Below are 19,468 nucleotides of genomic sequence, written 5' to 3'. Positions count from 1 at the left end.
GGACTATTTATGCTTATGCAATTACAATTGCTTGAGTAACTTTTTGAAGAAAAAAAGTATTTTAGGAGTATTTTTACTATGCTGTATGTTTTACTTTTGAGTAGTTTTATTATGAAGTATCTCTACTTTTACCTAAAACTTCAGGATTTTCTACCCACTGAATGAAAAACAAACATGTTTTAACCAAAAACCCACCAGATTTAGACTCACACCTGCAGTTTTTGTTAAAGTTTCATACGTTTTTTTATTGAAAGGATTTTCTTTTGCCTGATTTAATTTTTTGTTACTTTATATGAATTATTGTCATTTTGGTCCTTAAAATACCAAAATTTCTTCTTAACTTTATATTTTGGTCTGTCTGATTATGTTATTTTAAAAGATTAAATGATTGATGATTTGATCAGTTACTCAGTACTTGAATAAACTTTTTACGAAATACCTTTTTATTTGAGTAAAAAACTCTTTGTTGAGTATAATTTTTGAGTCCTTTGTCCACGTCTGCCCAGGTCGGTCTTTCAGCAGCGCTGCCCGCTGCTCCACTGTGTGTTTCTGCTGATATTCAGATTATTTTTCCGGCTGCCGTTGACTCCAGTGATCCCATACGGCTGAGAGAAAGCAGAGCCACAGAGAGAGGAGTCCTCTGCTCCTCCCAGTATATCCGTCTGTGTCAGTGTCATTTCTCACCAGTGCTGAAAATGGCCTGTGAAATTCAAAGCTTGTCTTACAGGAAGTGTCATCAATGCCTCTCTTAATTCGTGCTCTGCTGCCACTGGGGCCATATCCCCACTTTTTATTCCCCGCTCCTCTCCCCCAGGCTCCCAGGGGAGGCGGCGTGTGTGCCTTCAGCAGAGCAGAGGAAACCTAAAACAAGAGGGATTCTATTAAAAGGTGTCGGCCAGCAACCAGATATCAATAACCTCCATGTATGCAGAGCAGAGAGCAAACCCTGGGGAATCTGTGGTTTCATTCGTGTGTGTTGGCTCGCTGTGTTTTCCAGCTTTGCTTTACACGGTCAGAAGTATTTCCATGTATCATGTCTCCTATTTGTGCCATTAAGCATTTTTCATGTTTGACACAATACCGTATCAGTTAATCACTGCAATATTGAGCCAAAGTTGCAGTGATGTGATTATAGGTCGTATTTCCTAATAAGGAAGACAGGAACTCACTTTAATATTTGCCACAGATGTGTGGTTTATCTTGATCTCTTTAGAACCATTGATACACTGAGATGTACCTGATCGGATGATAGCATTATTATTAATTAATCTAAACTCAGTTATTCAAATGCAGACCTAATACTATTATATTACAGCGGACAGTCCATCAGTTCAGGTTCATGCATTTGTTACAACAATGGTGTTAAAAGATTATTATTTCAACAATCCACACATTTATTCTAATTGTTTAACATAATTTAAACTTATTAGTTGCATTTTTTTTCTTCCAATAAATTAAAATGTTTTTATTTTTAATTACACACATACCTAAAATCCAAAAGAGAAGTCGCAATAATAAACCACACGATAATATGATGGCTGTTACTTAGTTACCACGATAAATACACTGTAAAACTTCAGAGTTTTCTACTAGTAAGCCTTGTATGTCTCTAAGGTTTAAAAGCCTTAATCTTTCAGAGAGGTGGTGCTGCACCTGCAGCAGCAGCAAACACTGAGTGTTCCTGTCAGGGCAGAACCGGACCGGGTGATAGAATTAGACAATAAAACTGGTGGCGAAAGAACATAGTTGGCATTTATTCACCATCTTCCCTTAACCATTCCCATTAACTCACATGCTCACTTATTATTGACTTACTAACTTATTTTCCTATTAACTTACCTGCTTACCGTCTAACTAAAGTAATAACAAACTTACAAACTTAAATACAAACTTATTGTCTTATTTGATTACTAATTAATTTTCTGGTGTAAGTACTAACCTACGTATTTAATAGCTAACTAATTAAAGTTAGCTATTAATTACTTAATAGCTAACTTTAATTACTTCATATCTAACTTAATTACTTAATAGCTAACTTAATGTACTTATTTAAAGGCTAACTAATTGACTTAATATCTAGCTAGCTACTTACTTGATAGCTAGCTAACTAGCTTACTCAGTAGCTAGCCAAGTAACTAGCGTAATAGCTAACTAAGTTACTTACTTGACAACTAATTTATTGTCCTAATTACCAACTAAAAGGTTTAAAAACAACTTTCTCACTTACTTGAAACCAAACATATGTACTTAATAACTAAGTTACCCCAGTTATTTTCCTACCTACTGACTCACAGCTAACTTACTCTAACTTGTTTACTGACATATAATAACTTACTAATGTGCTTTCCAACTCACTAGTATTTACTAGTTTACACAATTAACTACCAACATTGTCACTAACCTAATACCTGATTCACTACCTAATAATTAAATTAACTACGTCACCCACTGACTTAATAATGACTACCTTACAGTTTGTTTTAGTTTAGAACTAGCGTACTAACGGTTTTACTTACTTTCTAACTTCAGTTTGTCTTCTTATGGCGTCTGCAGAAAACTTAGACGTATTTGAAGCCCTTTCCTCCGAATAAAAAAACTTCACATTTTTACAGTCAACTGTTTTATTTACTAAAAATTGACAGGTTAATCTGGGAATTTGAGTCTGGAAAGTGATGGAATTTTATAAGTGAAAAACGTGTTGTGAACCTATAGAAAAAATGTAGCTGATTAAGTTAATTTGCTCTCAAGTGAATAGATATACAGTGCTGTGGACATGTCATAAATCTTAATATACATGATTATTAATTTAAATGCTTATAGTTCTGTTTGCACACAAAGTTCTGTGAATGTATATGCCCTCGCCCTACAGCATCACTGCAGGTAATGGGATAGTTTCCTTCATTAGCTCAGTCTGTTATTGTTGGTCGGATCATGCAACAATACGTTGCAGCTCGTTATCGCTCTTCAGTTCCCTCCACGCCAAAACAGAAATAAATATTTCCACGTTTTTTTTACGAGTAGCCCCAACTTCAACTTTTATTTGTTTTGTCACCGCCATGACAACCATGTTGTGGCTAACTCTGCAGAAGCTGACCTCTGACCTGGCTGGTGTGGAGCAGCAGAAAAAGGTTTTGGAGATGGAGCTGGAGCAGTGGAAGCGGATTACGCTCCCCCCAAAAGCAGCACCACCCACTGCACCAGCAAACACTGAGTGTTCCTGTCAGGGCAGAACCGGACCGGCCCTCCAGTCCCTGGAGGCCGAGGTCAAGCAGCTTCAAGTCAAACTTAAGGTCAGTGCTTATCGAGTTAATCATCTACCCTCGTTCTCCACCTAGCTGCGTATGCCTCTTAGGATAAATCTCTTAATAGGATGATAGCATTAAATAATGTGTTCATTTCTAATTTTTTGCTCTGTGGGGCATGAATGAATAAAGTGTAAAAATGTCAAATCCGTTTGTGTGATTTTAAAGGAAGTCTGTGTCGATATCTGCATTCTAAACAATTAAATGTCAAAATGAGTCAGATTAATCACAATCTACCACTGGGATTTATCCAGACCTTTGTTCAAATGTATAAATGTACATTGTCAAAAATGTTTAAGATTGTCTCAAACCAAGCACTTCAGTTTTCCAGATTTTCATGTCGTCACCTCCCTGAAATAACCTAAAAGTGATTTTAGCAACAAAAATTAAATTAAATAAAATAAACCCCTTTTTATCACCAGAAATTTTTTTAAAATCACTTTTGGCAAGATGACAATATTCGGGAAGGTTTAAAAGAAGGCATTTTGTTTCAAACGTGATGAAGAAACTTTAACTAAAGCTGATTGTGTTTCAGTGTTGCAATAAGCAGGCTACATGCTACCTTGGGTTTTTCCTAACGTTTATCGCAATGTTTCTTGTTCTGTTTTGTTGTTTTGGTTTCGTTTTCAGATAATTTTTGGCACTGGTGGACTTTATTTGTTCCTTTATCAGTAAAGGAACCAAACCTGGGATTCAAACGACTGCATCTGGGTGAATAACCTGTGTGTACTGGGTGTCCGCTCCAACTGTGGCATCTTTTAAAGGGAAATGATTCTGTTAGCACACCAGACTCTCCTCGCTCATCTTTTCTCTGTTTGTGACGCTACGTTGTTGAATGCTGTACATGATTGTGTAAATCGCTTCTGTGGACTAAAAGTGATTCATCTGGATTATGTCATGTTAATGTGTTGAGCTTTTTAGATTAATCGCACGCGTTAACATTGTTGTCCTTAGTTGAAATATGTGCATTTCTTTACTATTCTTGTGGCCATTTTAGCTGCAGCACTGTTCCACAGCCCAGCAGTGCAGAATTAAACATGCATTTTTAGTTGAGGAAAAAAAGTCTCTCAGATTTCATCAAATATCAATTTCTGAGGCACTTTAACATTTCACTGAAAGCCTCAAAGTCCTTGAAGCTTCTGCAAGAAACTCTGTCAAGGTTTTACTTTTCAGATCATGCAAGAAGGAAAAAAAAGCACAAAGTTTTCCGCCTTTTTAATTTACACACTGCATCACCTGAAATTGCATGTGATTTCAACATGAATTAGCATTTCATACCAATTGATCTTATTTCAGAGTAGCTGTCAGAAAGATGAGAAATGGAGGGTAACAGTGGCGACGCGCCCTGCATGGCGGGGAAGGAGGTGCGAGCGGTGCCGCGACATTATCACCCTCTCAGCAGCCCGCTCATCAGCGTCACAGAGCAGATTGCTGCTGTCGGTGCACACGTCTCAGGAAGTCATGGCAGGTGACACCTTAACAGAGAGGGAGGCGACGGAGGCGCATGTTTAACAGCAGCTTGCAGTGGAGCATTTCCCCGCAGACAGCGGCCTTCAAACCAAGACTTCATCATTTTTATTAGCTGACATCATGACGTCCTTTGTTTTGTAGGCATAAGAGTTTAACACCAGGGCTACAACTGTTGACGGATCTATTGATTAGTCCGACGATTAATCAATAAAAATTTGACCAATTAAGCAGATTTTTTTTGTTTAAACCTTTTTATACAATATTAGAAATACATTAAAATATGCAAATGATTAAATGATTCAAGTCCTTTTTTTAAACTTTAATTTTATGGCCTAAAATTTAGTGACAGCATTCCTTTAGTGAACGCTTGTTCATCTGCAGCAAAGTATGCAGCTAAAAACATACTTCTACATACAGCGAGGTATGATTTAGGATTAGCTGATTAATAATTGAATATTAAAGCATGTTTAAAAGGAGATTTGTTTGCAGTTTTTAGGTGGGGTGAAGCTAAAACTGCCACCTGGGAAGTTCAGAGTAAAGCATGTTTACAAACAAAGGTTTTCTGATATTAAATGTAAAATGTACGACGTTTTGCACGTCTTTTTCTTGATGAGTGTGTTGTTGTTTCAGCAAATTGGCCTTTTTATGCTCCAGTTAATGAGTAATCAGTCACTAAATTAGTTGATTTCAATAATCAATTTATCACAATTAATCTAATTATTCTTTCAGTGCTTTTTAATACTCATTAGAAAACTGTAAAATCAAGACATGTTTATGCCTTACACATGCTTTTTTTATCGGTATTGAAGGTGTGGGTTATTTTTTCCACTTTCTAAAATGTATTATTGTCTTTAACCTCTTTTAGCGCCTTCTTGCCTTCCACTGTTGCCATAATGAGAAGGCATGCTGTGCTTGACCCGCCATCAGCCGGGCTGAAACACATTAACAAACGCTCGTACCGTGTGCCCTCTCCCCAGAGCTCAAACGCTGAAGCCACAAAGCAGATGGCGGCTAACAAAGCCCTGCGCGGGCAGCTCCAGGAGAAGGAGGACAAGCTCAGCCAGCTGCAGGACAAGTTAGTTACACACCTTTGTCTTAATTAGTGCTGCTTGTCCTCTTCGTGATCCCGGCTGTTTGTTGCTGTAGCTCTGCGATGCACCTTCCCCCCCCCCTGCACCTCTTTGTCTCTCCGTCCCTCTGTCTGTGTGTCTTAATGCATTCTGTGCAGCTCTCATCTGCTGTGTTTGATTCCACCATGTGGCGAGCCTCTCTCTGCTGCAGCTCCATCAGCAACTCAAAGAAAACAGTGTGGGGTGTTAATATGAGCAGCTAGAGATAACACAGTGCACAAAGAGTCGTACCACCTAAACTTTTTCAGTTTTGTTGCATTAAAGCTACAAACTTATGTCACGTTGTGTTGTGAAGTGCAACGAGAAATTTGCACGATTTGGACTCTGACCAGCTTCTCTGTCTCCACCCGGTTTCACCGTGACAACGATTTATTCAGTGTTTTAGGGTCAGAAAAGTCTCTTCATCCATTTGTTTAGTCTGGATCAAAGGCAAACTTTATAATTTTTTTGCTCGGTAAGATTTGCTTTCACAATGTGCTTTTTTAGAATAATTTTTAAACAAATCCACACGGCTGACGATCATTGCTCCCATTGGACAGAAACGATGGGGGCGGGACAGAGAAACCACACAGAGCTGGGGAAAGTTTTTACTGAAGGACGAGCAGCACGACTGTTTTCACTCAGCTAAGAGGAAAAAGTAGTTCGAGAAATTACTCAAGTAAGAATAAAGTATTTGGTAAAAAGGCTGCTAAAGTACAAAACATCAATCATTTGACATTTATAAAATACGTAATTATAAAGTTGTGTGAAAATGTTTGAATTGAAAATATCTAAATATGAATGAGGTTTTTTTTACTCAAAATACTTTATATAAATAACACAACAAAACTACGCAAAGAAAACATTTTCTAAATCAGTTTTAAAAAATAAAACTTATGAAACTTTAATAGAAACTGCAGGTTTGTGTAACAAGTTTGTTCTTCATTCAGTGAATTTACTCACAGTGAGTAGAGGATCCAGGAGCTTTACTGAAGTAAGAGTAGCGATACTTCATAAGAAAGTTACTCATTAAAAGTAAAAAGTAACTTTTTTCCAATAGATTACTCGGGTAAATGTAACGAGTTACTACCCTGCTCTAATTTTTTTTGGTAAAAGGAAACTTTGGAAGTCCTGCTTGCTGCATTTCTGTTGTGAATATTTGTGACATGTTTGCATACAGCAGCTACACACTTCTTTATAGGCCCTGGCCTCTTTGAAACGATGTGCATGAGGCTCCACCTGAGCTCTGACAGCATCAGAAATGGAGTTTGCCATTCTAAAGTGTTGAATCCACAGCTTTTTCTGTAAAATCACTGAAAACAATTTCTCCAAAACACTGCATACGTAGCCGCTGCTGAGTCTAAGAGGCTTCTTGCCCCATCGCCTGAATAAGACGCCAACGTCTCGTCTGCTGGCTGATCTACGCTGGAGCCGTTGCTGAATTATGAACATATCTCATCTGTCTGTTGCCACCAGGATTTGTAATGGCTTAATGCGTGAACCGACTTATTTTATTTCATTTCTTATTTAATGGAAACACAGGAGTTGTGAAATTGTGGCTTTTTTTTTTTTTTTTTTTTTTTGTTTTTGCATTAGTGGAATATTGAAAAGGTTTTTTGCACATTTTGGTCTTGGCTTTTTCGAGTGAAATTCCTGCAGGGCTGATAAATCATGATCATTCTGCTAAAACAATTGACGCATTTCCTCCTCGAGATTAAACTCACATCAAGCAGCTCTGTGCTCTGCAAAAACCAGTTCCACTGGAAGAATATTTCACTTGTAACATGGAAAAAATGTCTCATTACAAGGGAAACAATAAAGTACCACTAGTAACAAGTACTTTTTAACAACTATGAAGAACTAATGGTATAAAACAAGTTCCTTTTAAGTTAGTTTTATCTTATTTAAAGTGTACTAAGATATTTGCATTAGAAATTAGACCAAAAATGCTTGGCAAGGTTTTGTGTTTTTGCAGTTTGATTGCAGACGCCATGTCCGCCTGTCCACTGCGTTGGCTGCCATGTTGTTGTTTGGAGTTTGTAAGGTCCGGCCTTCGCACGTAAATCACATGCGAATCAATGAATTCAGTCAGCTGTCAATCTAATCGATTGTGTTCAGTAAATGGCTTTTACTGCCTTTGCGATGTTTACGAAAACGGAGAGGAACCGCGCAGGATCTGCTAATGGAGACGAATCAGCCCCTGTCGAGTCACTCCGTTCAGCTTTTACTGCGTTTCGTAGTCCGCATGCGTCGCTGTAGACGATTCACTGTTGAGATCTGACCCACGTCTTGCATTTGCACTTTCAGAAAGGTACAAAGAACTACTTGGCTTTCCTCTGGTTGTGTTTGTCCGCTGTGCTCTGTCCTCTGCCTGACATTCTCAATAATACATCCAGGTTGTGCTTGCGATCAGAGCCGGGCGCAGGCTGCGTGCGACCAAAGCGCCAAGGATCACAGCTCCGTTTTCTCGCGACATCCGCTGCCTCTCCTTCATCTTTTTGTCGCTCAAACGCAACTCTGGATGTAAGTTTTCGGCCTGCTGCTCCTCCATGGAGGGACTCCTTCTCAGAATGAAAGACATGTCTAGACGTCTCTGAAATATACATCTCGGCACACGCACAGGGAGCAAGGCTGCTTCGCCTTAAAGAAGAGAAGAAGAGGGGGGGGGGGGTGAAAAAAAGGAAAAAAAGAAATGAATTTCAAAGTACACCGGCATGTCCTCAGTCAATATCCGGCACTATGGCCCTGCCTTATTTATGAAGCTGCTGCTTTCATCTTTAGCCCTGTTGTCTATCAGCCACATGAAACATCCACCCTGTCTTCACTCCTAACAACATACACAGAAAAGTGCTCTCTCGCTCCTCGCTAACGCTCCGCACACCGCTGACTGTTGTTATTACAATACACGCATGTTTGATGAACAATATCGGCAACAAGCGCAGAACAAAGGGAACAAACGTGCGAGCGATCGCGATGCGGTCGGAGGCTCCTCGTCTCCTCGCTCCCGCTAACGCTCATAAATAGAGATCATACGATCCGGCAGAAGTTCCGCGTATCGCTCATTCTTTTTTATCCTCTATTCTTTTTGGGGTGTGGGAGGAAAAAAAAAAAAGAACATCTAGAATAAATGTTGTGGGTCTAATTGCCATTAGCAGGGGGAGCTGCAAGGCGCTTATTGCTGCTCTCCGTCTTTAAGTCAACAGCAGAGAGTCATCTGAAAGGTTCAATATGGGTTTTCTCATTAATGGCCAAACCCATGGGGTAACCAGCCAGCGCTGCTCCCCTCTCCCCCAACGTCCCCAGGCTAGACTCGGCTCTCATTTAATTTAATGTCACTCCAATAGGACAAGCTCACACTTATTTAACCAGCCCACCCTCCTAGAGAGACGGGGACATTTGCTCACATGGAGGCATTTGCCGGATCATTGCGTCATCTGTTTATTTAAAACACACAACACTCTGAGTGTGTGTGTGTGTGTGTGTGTGTGTGTGTGTGTGTGTGTGTGTGTGTGTGTGTGTGTGTGTGTGTGTGTGTGTGTGTGTGTGTGTGTGTGTGTTAGAGTAGAGAAGCCACTACATCTTTGAAATTAAAAAAATCCACTTAATTAACTGCATCCTTATGATCTTTATTCTATTTGTTCCAGCTCCCTGAGGTTTAGACAACCATGAAAATGCCTTATATCTGGCTTTTATGAAAACAGAATAAAACATGCTAACACACTCAGACCACTTAAAAGAAGAAATCAAGAATATTAAGTATGTAAATAGAGAGGATTGTTGAAACAGGAAGTGACACACGCTGCGTGATTGCTACAGTTCAGGGGTAAACAGTTTACAACGTAAAGGCATTGTTTGTCTTTCTGCAACTTGCGGCTCCACAGCCACAAGTGGCTCTTTGGACCTTTCAGAACATCTCTTCATAACTTTGTTTAATGGATGATTAATGGAACCTGGATGATTAATGGATCATCCAGGTTCCATGGCATTGAATTTCCACAACAGAACCTCACTAAAAGTAGCTCCACCTGGTGTTTGCTAATTGGTACTGGCTAGTCTGAAGGAGCCGAATGTGGGAGGGCCACTTTGGGAGGCAACAGCTTGGAAACTGCAGCTTGGAGGAGGAGCTGTGCCCTGAAGGCGGGGCTAAGTCCAACCAGGTGTTTTGCACAGCTGACTGGTTATCATGGAGATTAGAGGATTTCTCAAACATGCATGAAGGAATTAAGGCAACTGAGGTTTTTTTTATGAGGGAATAACATCATAGCATGATGTAAATCTAAAAAAGTTGATTTTACATAATACTGCCCCTTTAAAAATTCTAAATTGTCATATTTTAAAAGGTCAGGTGATGTTGGCGGCTCTAAGCGGGTTTTATTTAGCAGGACTGAAGGTTAAATCGTCTGTTTGGACCGTACAGGCTGCAGAGCCCTGCCTTATGGGAAATCCCTCTGAAACAAACAGGAAGTCTCCCTTGTAAGCGGCCTCCTCCGCAGAAAGCCTCCCTGTTGAAGCATTTATGTGTCTGAGCTGTAAAATGATAAACATTAAAACGCCGCGTTGCTGTCGCGGCTGATTCGAGACGCCGTTTGTCAAAAAGGACTCCCCAGTCACACTTAAAGCGGCGCTCGGTGCCAGAGCATTTGTTCTAATATATGCCAGCTAGAATTATACATGCATCCCCGTTTTACGCCCCTCCACTTACCCAAGCAGCATGCCAGTGTATTTAGTTGTCATAATGAGCTGTCATGGCTGATGCAGCGCGTTGGGACGCCGCGTCTGCCAGCTCTACTCGTGTGTGTGTGTGTGTGTGTGTGTGTGTGCGTGTGCGTGTGCGTGTGTGCGTGTGTGTTTGTCGCTCTCTGTGTTAAGTTTTTGCATCTTCTTTTAGGGTGAGCCACGCTGAGCGAGACGTGGCCATGAAAAGGCAGCTGGTGGAGGACCTGAAGACCAGACTAAAGGTCCTGCAGGACATGGAGAGAAGTTACCGGGCTCAAGTGGAGGACCTGGACAAGAAGGTGGGCAGACGTCTCTGTCTCATCACGGTTGAACTCTTTTCACAAAACACCTTCAAACCATCTGATTCCATATTTAGAGCCACTACAACGGTGAACGCATCCTTAGTGTCACAGAGCCGAGGTAACGACCAGGACTCTCTTTTTTTGTTTTTCAATTAAATTTATTCTTAGTGTCCCTAATGGACACCCTGGACCTGTTGCCATGGCAACACAGAGGCAAACAACCATCATTAGCTGTCATTACAGCTGTTGCTTTTACAATAAATAATAAAAAAGAGTGAAAGCTGTTGCACTGAGTCAACAGTTTGTAGACAAACCTTTCAGTAGAAAAACAGCTGCAGGGTTTTTGTTTTCTCTGCCAGCTGTGCAGCTCTTTGGACTGAAATGTTTGCTGATTCTCCATCACACTGCATAGAGAAATTCTGAAAACAGCAGTTTCCAAGTCTTGCTTCAAGTTCCTCCTTGGATCTAAATCTAGATGTCTGAGATATTTAAATGCATGGATGTGTTTTTATTCTAAGCAGCAGCTCTCAAAGTCTGGCTCCGGTTCCACTGGTGGTGCTGAACCCGTTTATGTGCAACAGGCAAAAACTTAGAGGAGCAAACAGCAGTGAGCGAGAAGAAACTTGAATGTTTGAGTAAAAAATGGAACCAATGGATTAGATGTTGGTATTTATTTATTTTGCTTTTATGATGTTGCACCACAAACTGAAATAAAACAATTTCCGTTTTAAAATGGCTGCCAAGATGATGGGAGCTGGAAAACTTGGCATTTATCAAAGTGTTACATGTAGAAGTGGATGATATGGACTTTTTGTATTAGTATTCTGATAACAATAAAGATTATGATTAAGATCCCGTTCCTGGCATTCACAGTGCCACAAACACACACATATTATTCTTGAAAAACATTTCAAATGGGATTTTTCAGGATGCCGTAAACTTTAAAATGTTTTGATTTGCATCATTGACTTGCACACAGTAAATGCACTTCATCATATTTTAGAATTTATTCATATTTATTGATTCTGTCATGGAACAAATAGTAGAGAAAGAAACAAAAATCATACCGTCAGTTATTTATTAATCATAAATAACTGAATAACTGATATCTGCAGGGAATTGGCTGTAGTGGATTTTATTTAGGGGTGTCAAAGTAAAGAGGGGTGAGTTCCAATGTGTCTCACACTTCACATTTAAGCTTTGCAAAGAAAATCCAATTCAGATAACAAAAACCTAAACTTTGGAGGGTGAACGGTATGCTGTATAAAGTTAAATTATGTGCATTTAACTGCTCTCTCTGTCCGTCCAGGTGAAAACGCTGTCGGAGGAAGCCTCCAACAGGAAGGCGCTGATTGAATCCCTGAAGAGGAGGTTAAATGTTGCAACAACAGAGAAAGGCCAGCATGAGGCGTCCTGTGCAAAACTGAAAGACGACATGGAGAAAAAGGTTAGAAACCACCAAAGATACTTATCCCTACTGAGCAAATGTATGTGAACTTCTGAATCTGAAGGAAGTTGCAAAAGAAAATCTCTAAAAAATGCTCTCAATAAGTTTTTCATGCATTTAGCAAATAGAAATAATTTAGGACTATTTCAAACATCTCTGAAAACAAGAGACGTTTGATCTGATTCAACTACAGACAATGAGACAAAAATGTGTCTTTTTATTCAGTGTATATAAACATCTGGTTTTATCTGTATGACACTTTCTGCTGACTCTTTCACATTTAATTCAGTCGTTCTGTTGAAGCTCGGTATAGAAATGGACACAAAAGCACAGCATTGTTTAGTTTGGTTGGTCTTCACATGGATATTTCCTGCTAATATCTTGATCATATTTTATCAACAATATGATCAGGATATTTTTGTATTCTGTGGATTATTTTTTTGTATTCTGTGGATTATTTTTCTTCTGTCAGGAGCAGCGGATCCAGGCCCTGCAGGCGCGTGTTGGAGCCGGTGAGCAGGCCTTGTCCGCCCTGGAACAGACCGCCACCGAGCAAATGGAGGGATTGACCAAGCACAGCTCCCAGGCCCTGGACCGGCTTCAGAGACGGCTGGGCCAGGCGGGCTCGCAGGTGGAGCAGCTGCACTGCTTCATCAAGGTACAGCAGAGAGCCGCTTGTCTGCTTCAGAAAGTTTTAGAAGTGATTAGGCAAAGGTTGAATTTGTTTGACACAAACGAAGTAGCGCTGAGGAGCTTTCTGTCTGTGCAGCGTTAGCTGAGACCTGATGGCTCAGAAAAAACATTCATCTAAGAAGCCTCAGATCCTGGACTATAAACGTAGACAAAGTCCAAAGAAAAATACTCAGACCTTCATAAAGCCTGGAGATCGATTGATCCAGACACAAGTAATCAAAAGTTTGACTGTAGATTTTTGCAGAGTTGTGTGATCTCATGACTCCAGCAGGAAGAAGCAGTAATGATGCGTCTCCCCCTGCTGAACAGAGTTACTGGGATCTCCACTAGGAAGCTTTGAGATCTAATTTTAAAGATGTGTTTCTGTATTTAGCTGGTGGACAGTTTGAATTTTAACACCTTCATGACATTAGCTATCTCCATTTAAAACCAGATATTTACATACAATGAATGAAAAGACTGCATTTTTTCTCTCTGTTTAACATTAAACCAAATTAAACGTTTTGTGTTTTAGTTCAACCTTTGCCTACCTGAATTATTTTTGTTTGCTGAAAGCCAAAATGATGGGAGAGAGTATTTCTTTTAGAGAGTCTCATATTGCTTCCTTTGGAGTCGGAGTGTTTTGATGCATATCAGAAGCAAAATACCTCGCAAAAATGTCAGCCGAGTCTGGTCAGAGAGTCATGATCCACAATGAGCCGTGTTCTGACATGGGCTGAAACGCCACTCACAGAGGAAGAACCAATTACAGAAAACATATTGCAGAAAACATGCACACCTGAGAACACTTCCAAACTGTGAGGTATGGTAGAGGTAACGTCATGCTGTGGGAGTGACTGGTACACTTTACAACGTCATGAGAAAAGAACGTTAAATGGTAAAGCAACATCTTATTGTGCGAACTTGCAGGATAATATCAGAAAATGTTAATTCTACCAAACCCTGAGAGACTGTGTGTAACTCAGGTTCCTTATTGTTCTAGCAAATAGAAAGAAATATTATTAATGTTTCGAGAAGCGTTGGACGGTGAGATATAAGGTTGTGTTTTTCTGCAGCGAGTATCTGGCTGAAACAGACCACCATGGAGAAAATCTGAGCATCTGGAGCAGCCGCCCTTCTCCTTCTCTGGGCCTAATTCATCACCCGCTGTTGTGTTTGTGTCAATCTGCCTGAAAGTGATAAAGACTGTCCATCACCTGAGTTCAGCTCACACCTGTCTGTCGAAAGAGAAATAGCTGACAGATAGATAACAACGGTGGAAGTTTTCTGCTCACAAACACACCAGGCGGCAGACAGATTATGGACAGAATGCACTGTTAACTTCCTGCAGGGAATTACTGCGTTTTACCCAAATAATCTAATATTTTCACCAATATCGAGCAAATATGATGCAAAGATGTCAAACATCATAGTTAAGCCCAGAAGTATTCATAAGCCTTGAATCTGTGAAGGAAGGAAAAGATTAGGGTGATGGCAAGGAGACCATCCACTGTCATAAACTTGGAGCTCATCACTAAACATAAACCATCAAAATACAACAAAAAATTTACATTTGATGTGATATTTTCTAATAAGACGAAAATAAAAGCACATTAAATTATTTAAGAAATTTATATTCATTGTGTTTTGCATCCAATTTCCAATGATGATGATCTTAAAACTAAACCTGCCAATGGTGTGAATAGTTTTCTGTTCAGTGTGAAACATGTACAATAATCATTAATCAATAAGCACCAGAGGTGTCCAACATGCGGCCCGGGGGCCATTAGCGGCCCTTCAACCAACATCGAGTTGAGCAAATCTGACCAACATAGTTGGTTGATACAGATGGACACTTTTCCATCTTTTACAGATAAATAACATCTTCTTAAAATAATATTAGAGGCAAAAAATAAATTCCTATTTACTAACAAAGTTTTTGCAATGTTGTAATTTTAGAGTAACTAGAGCCAGAATTATTGACCTGCTTTTATTGAAAAGCAAATCCTGCAACTCAGAAAACAATCAAACCCTGGATCTGCCTTAAACTGGACGCTTTTTACGTTTCTGTCTACAATCATCTACTGATCCGTTTTCTGCAAAAGTCTGGCTATTTTGATTTCAGCGTAAATAAAATAAAACAGGCACAAAAAGTTAGTTTTAGAAATGTTGGCCCGCTGTGTTTTCATCATAACGATTTTAACCCTCATGGCAACAAGTTTGGACACCACGGATCCACACGGAGCCTGGAAACGACGCGCTACTGTACAGAAATGCGTGTCATGCTCGTCTCCTCCGTTCCCATAACCCCGAGCTGCCGAGGCCGTCGTCTTGTTGTTGAGGATTCACATCATTGTTTGTCTCCCCCCGGCTCTTGTGATCCCCTATAAGAACAGCGAGCCCTTTGATTGGACTGCCTGACGTCCGGAGGAGATTTACTCTTGTCATGTATTGATCAGGACCGGAGGGCTGCGTGTGTGTTTGTGTGTGCAGAGATCTCAGTGTCTTCATGAGCTTATTTTTTTGTTCTCTCTTTCTGTGTGTGTGTGTGTGTGTGTGTGTGTGTGTGTGTGTGTGTGTGTGTGTGTGTGTGTGTGTGTGTGTGTGTGTGTGTGTGTGTGTGTGTGTGTGTGTGTGTGTGTGTGTGTTTTTCTATTGTGTGCCAGCAAACCCTTTTGGCCCCTGCACACGCCCCAGGCTGTAAGCACCGCTCTTGAACTGCTAAACAGTGGCCCTGAGTATTGCGACCAATCCACAGTACACAGATACACATGCTGAGATTATTCTCCTCCAAAGAAAGCTTCGACTTTTTATCCTCGCTGAAAAACACATTATTATGGTCAGTTTCTGCACTGCGCTGTGTTTTCTGCTGAAACACTGATCTATTATGTATCAAAATGATTAGCAGCCAATTAAATGTGATCTTCTGGAGGTTTCTGTAGAGCAGAACAGGTTACATTTGTTGGATATTTAGGCATTACTGTTTGAATAGGACGTTGCATAATTAATTAATGAGTTCTGCTCGTTGTGTTTATGAATTTATTGGTTTATTTCAATGTAGCACTGCTTAAGGGAAACAAACGGTGATTCACCAGTTAAACTAACTGGTTTTCTGCTCGGTCAGCTACACCGGTTACTGGCCAGTCAGACTCTCCCAGTTAAACTAAAATATCCATTCAGCTCATGTTGATATCAGTCGTTTATTTACTGTCAGAGGAAACAAGGATCCGTCCGTCCGTCCATCCATCCAATCCTTCCCTCCGTCTCTCCCAGGTTTTGTTTGAACTCTGCAGAAACATCTTGGCATAAATCCATTGTGAACTTTTATATTAATAAAACTTGTAAAATAAAACTGCATGAACAGTGAATGTGTGAGAAAGCAATTGTTCTGTAGAGAATTTCCACTGTTCCCAAAGACGGCAACTTAAAAAGACATTATGCGTTATGCTTCTGGGCTTTTAACCTCTCTGTCATGAAACACTCTGAATTAGGAAACTTTTACAGCCTGCTGGAAAAGTTCAAGTCAAGGTAGGCTGCAGTTACAGTCTTTCACACACAGAATGTGCTCTGTGTTATACACGCTGTGCAAAGCTGTGATCTGTGTTTCCTGTAACAAACAGATCTTATGTTTTCTGTTGACCAAAACTAAATGCTTTAGAGCTGCATCCTGTCATCATTCTGTGTTTTTCCAATCTGTCCAGTAACCTCAGGAGTATATGTTAACATTTGTGATGCAGAAAGGTTTATGTTTTGTCAAAAATGTGCAGACACTTTTCATTTAGCCAAAGATTTAGAGGAAATGCTTCAGTAGATATTAGGCTGCAGTAGCTAAAGTAATAGCATCTACAGGCCTCAAAAGACTGAAGGTGGCTTTCAGATCCCCAGTATGAACTAATGCTGCGTTGCAGTTGGACTTTGCATTGGGAAATTCAGACTTCCCAGCCAGAAAAGTCAACTGGAACGCCACAGGACCAACTCCGACTGAACCCAGTTACGACTTGAAAGGTCGACTTCTGGATTCAATATGGCCGCTCCTCACATGAACAGTGATGTGGTACAAATGTGATTATTTTACAAGACACGCATGAAAGAATGCATCTAAAATCAATGTTCCATGTAGCGCCTGCAAATCTAAACTGATGAAATTAAAAGCAGGTGCTTGCTGATGGAAAGGAAATCTTAAAATGATCATAAGGGCTACAACAAATAATATCTAAGGACGTCGTCATATTGAAATTCCAAGAACGCTACTAACTCTGGTCTGCATACAAACCTAGATATCGTTCTGTTTGAAGTGAACTCTGGTGCGATTCAATGCATATGTGAACGCCAAGACAACCAGAGACCGCTCCAAGAGCAGGAAATGGACGACAGCACAGGGCATTCTGGGTAAACACAACCAAAAGAAATGTGGAGGTCTTGCCCTAAATATATGAGAAAGATGAGAGATATTCTACAATCGCTAAAATCTGATCCCACTCCATTTTTGTTTACATTTCCTGAAGTAGGAAGTTGCACTCATGTCGTCTATAGAGGATTTAGTGTTGTTTCCTTCATTGGTTCTTGGTGCAGCGCCCCCACAGGCGAGGAGGAGAACAGCTTGCTCGAAGGGTTTGTTTAATAGTGCAGGTTGAAAGTGAACTGCAGCAGCTGAAAATGTAACAAATGTTGAGTCAAATTGAGTCTACCAGACTGTCAGAAGTGAAAAAAACCCAGGTATTTTTTTTACTTGGTGTAAAATGAAATTAAATCTGACGGCTAGTCAAATTGAAGCGATTGTAGCGTATTGGGCATCTTCAGTTCATTCACACCTTTTGCTTTGTCTACCAAGTTGTTCGCCTATAGCAGTTTATGTAGGATTTGTGGTCTGAAATTCCACGTAAGCTGCCTTTTTCTGTATGTTCTAACAGAGTATGGGAGATGCTGTTTACTTTGTGTCTCATGATGCAAACCACGTCTGGTACATGTGTGTGAAATTCAAAAGATTTGAAATATTTGCTGCATGTGAGATTAACCTTTTAACTCGGGTCCCTCGGCTGGACTTTGTGTTGGTATCAGCAGCAGCAGCGTAAACCAGCCTCTCTCTTTATATCGTTTCCTGTTGCAGAACAAGTTGTTGCCGGTGCTTTTCTTTCTCTGAGTTCTGTTGTCTCCAGCTTTCTCTCACCTGACAATCCACCCAAGGTCAGCTTTTCAGCCGGCTTGCAGGGGAATGATGCAGAAGATTATTGCCTCGATCAATAAGCTCAAAATGAAGCAAAGGGGAGTTTACTTTATTGACTTCCTAGTGTACAGTGGCAGTTTTAACATTTAATTGTCTCTCTGTATTTAGAGCGTACTCCCATTTAGTGCCTGACAGCCGTGCCACCCCAGGCCTTCCTCGTCTCGCTCGCCGCCCACTCGGGCACCATTTGAGACAGCCCCTCTTTAGCTTAATTATTAACACTGTTATGCTGCCCTGTTGTACTGTAAGACGTTTCAGAAAGCAAATAAATAAATGAATGGCTGTATTTTCATAGCGCTCCGTCTTTCTCCCTCTCCAAAGCGTGATTCTCTGCCTGTGGAGATTTCGGAGAAACTCAGGGTATGTTTAATATCAAAGCCGTGTTCCCTCAGCTTTCAATCAACGGGGCAACAAACCCCGAGGTCCACACTCCTACAGGGGAGTGTGAGGCAAAACCGGGGAGAATCTGACTTTGTCAAACTCAATATTCCTCCATAATGTACTAGGCCTCTCTGGCGCATGCTTGATCAATTTCATTTATTCATCTGCCGGGCAGCGCTATCCCTCTTGTTTTTCTACATCCATTTCATCATCCTCTTCTCCTCCCTCTTTTTTCCTCTTCTTCTCCTCCCTTCTCAGACCCTGGCCAGTGAAATACTTTTAGACGTTCAAGAGGTCAAACAGCAGCTGATGAGCAGGAGGAGGCAGAGGCAGGCCAGCTCTGTGGCGGAGAAGAGCAGCCTCTCAGCCAAGTCCATGATCAAAGCCAAGTCCATCGCTGCCTCCATCCTCAATATGTCAGAGAATGATCTGGCAGATATAATGGAAACGGATCAGGTAAGGCCAAAGGACAGCATTTTTATTCTGACTTCAGGAGGATCTATGTCTTGTTTAGAAGAACCTACAGAGCTCTCGACACATGAGTTTTCCTGCTATAAAATTTTGAAAGTTTTTGATTGGCGTTCGCGCCTACAACCTGAAAAAATACCGTACCGTCAACGTCGATGTGATGTATGCCGTGACCTCAGGAAACTCCAAATGAACTCCTGACTTCAAGGGTGAAAAGGGAGAAAAGTCAACACTTAAAAACAATGTGGACTCGCTACTCTGAGGATGTTCAGCGAGTTACTTTGTTTCTTAAGTCACAGAAATGATGCAAATCATGAGGTTGACGACTTTGTAAAACATACCTAGAGAGCATAAGAGGACTGGTGTCTGCACATCCT

At 40.5% G+C, this 19,468-nt stretch overlaps 1 protein-coding gene across 1 annotated transcript in view; it reads left to right on the top strand.

Annotated features, from left to right (window-relative positions):
* Positions 1 to 19,468, top strand: part of cntln (centlein, centrosomal protein) — a 107,310-nt gene that overhangs the window by 65,154 nt on the left and 22,688 nt on the right. Inside the window, exons 19-24 of the mRNA XM_008422824.3 lie at positions 3,087 to 3,290; positions 5,750 to 5,847; positions 10,770 to 10,896; positions 12,209 to 12,346; positions 12,819 to 13,004; positions 18,882 to 19,079. Coding sequence (XP_008421046.2) covers positions 3,087 to 3,290; positions 5,750 to 5,847; positions 10,770 to 10,896; positions 12,209 to 12,346; positions 12,819 to 13,004; positions 18,882 to 19,079 — 951 coding nt within the window. The remainder of the gene's footprint in view (positions 1 to 3,086; positions 3,291 to 5,749; positions 5,848 to 10,769; positions 10,897 to 12,208; positions 12,347 to 12,818; positions 13,005 to 18,881; positions 19,080 to 19,468) is intronic.

The sequence above is a fragment of the Poecilia reticulata genome, chromosome 1, assembly GCF_904066995.2.
Source record: "Poecilia reticulata chromosome 1, P_reticulata-male-v2, whole genome shotgun sequence".
Lineage (NCBI taxonomy): Eukaryota > Metazoa > Chordata > Actinopteri > Cyprinodontiformes > Poeciliidae > Poecilia > Poecilia reticulata.
Note: the sequence above shows the minus strand (reverse complement) of the source record. Positions and strands in the feature narration are given on the sequence as shown.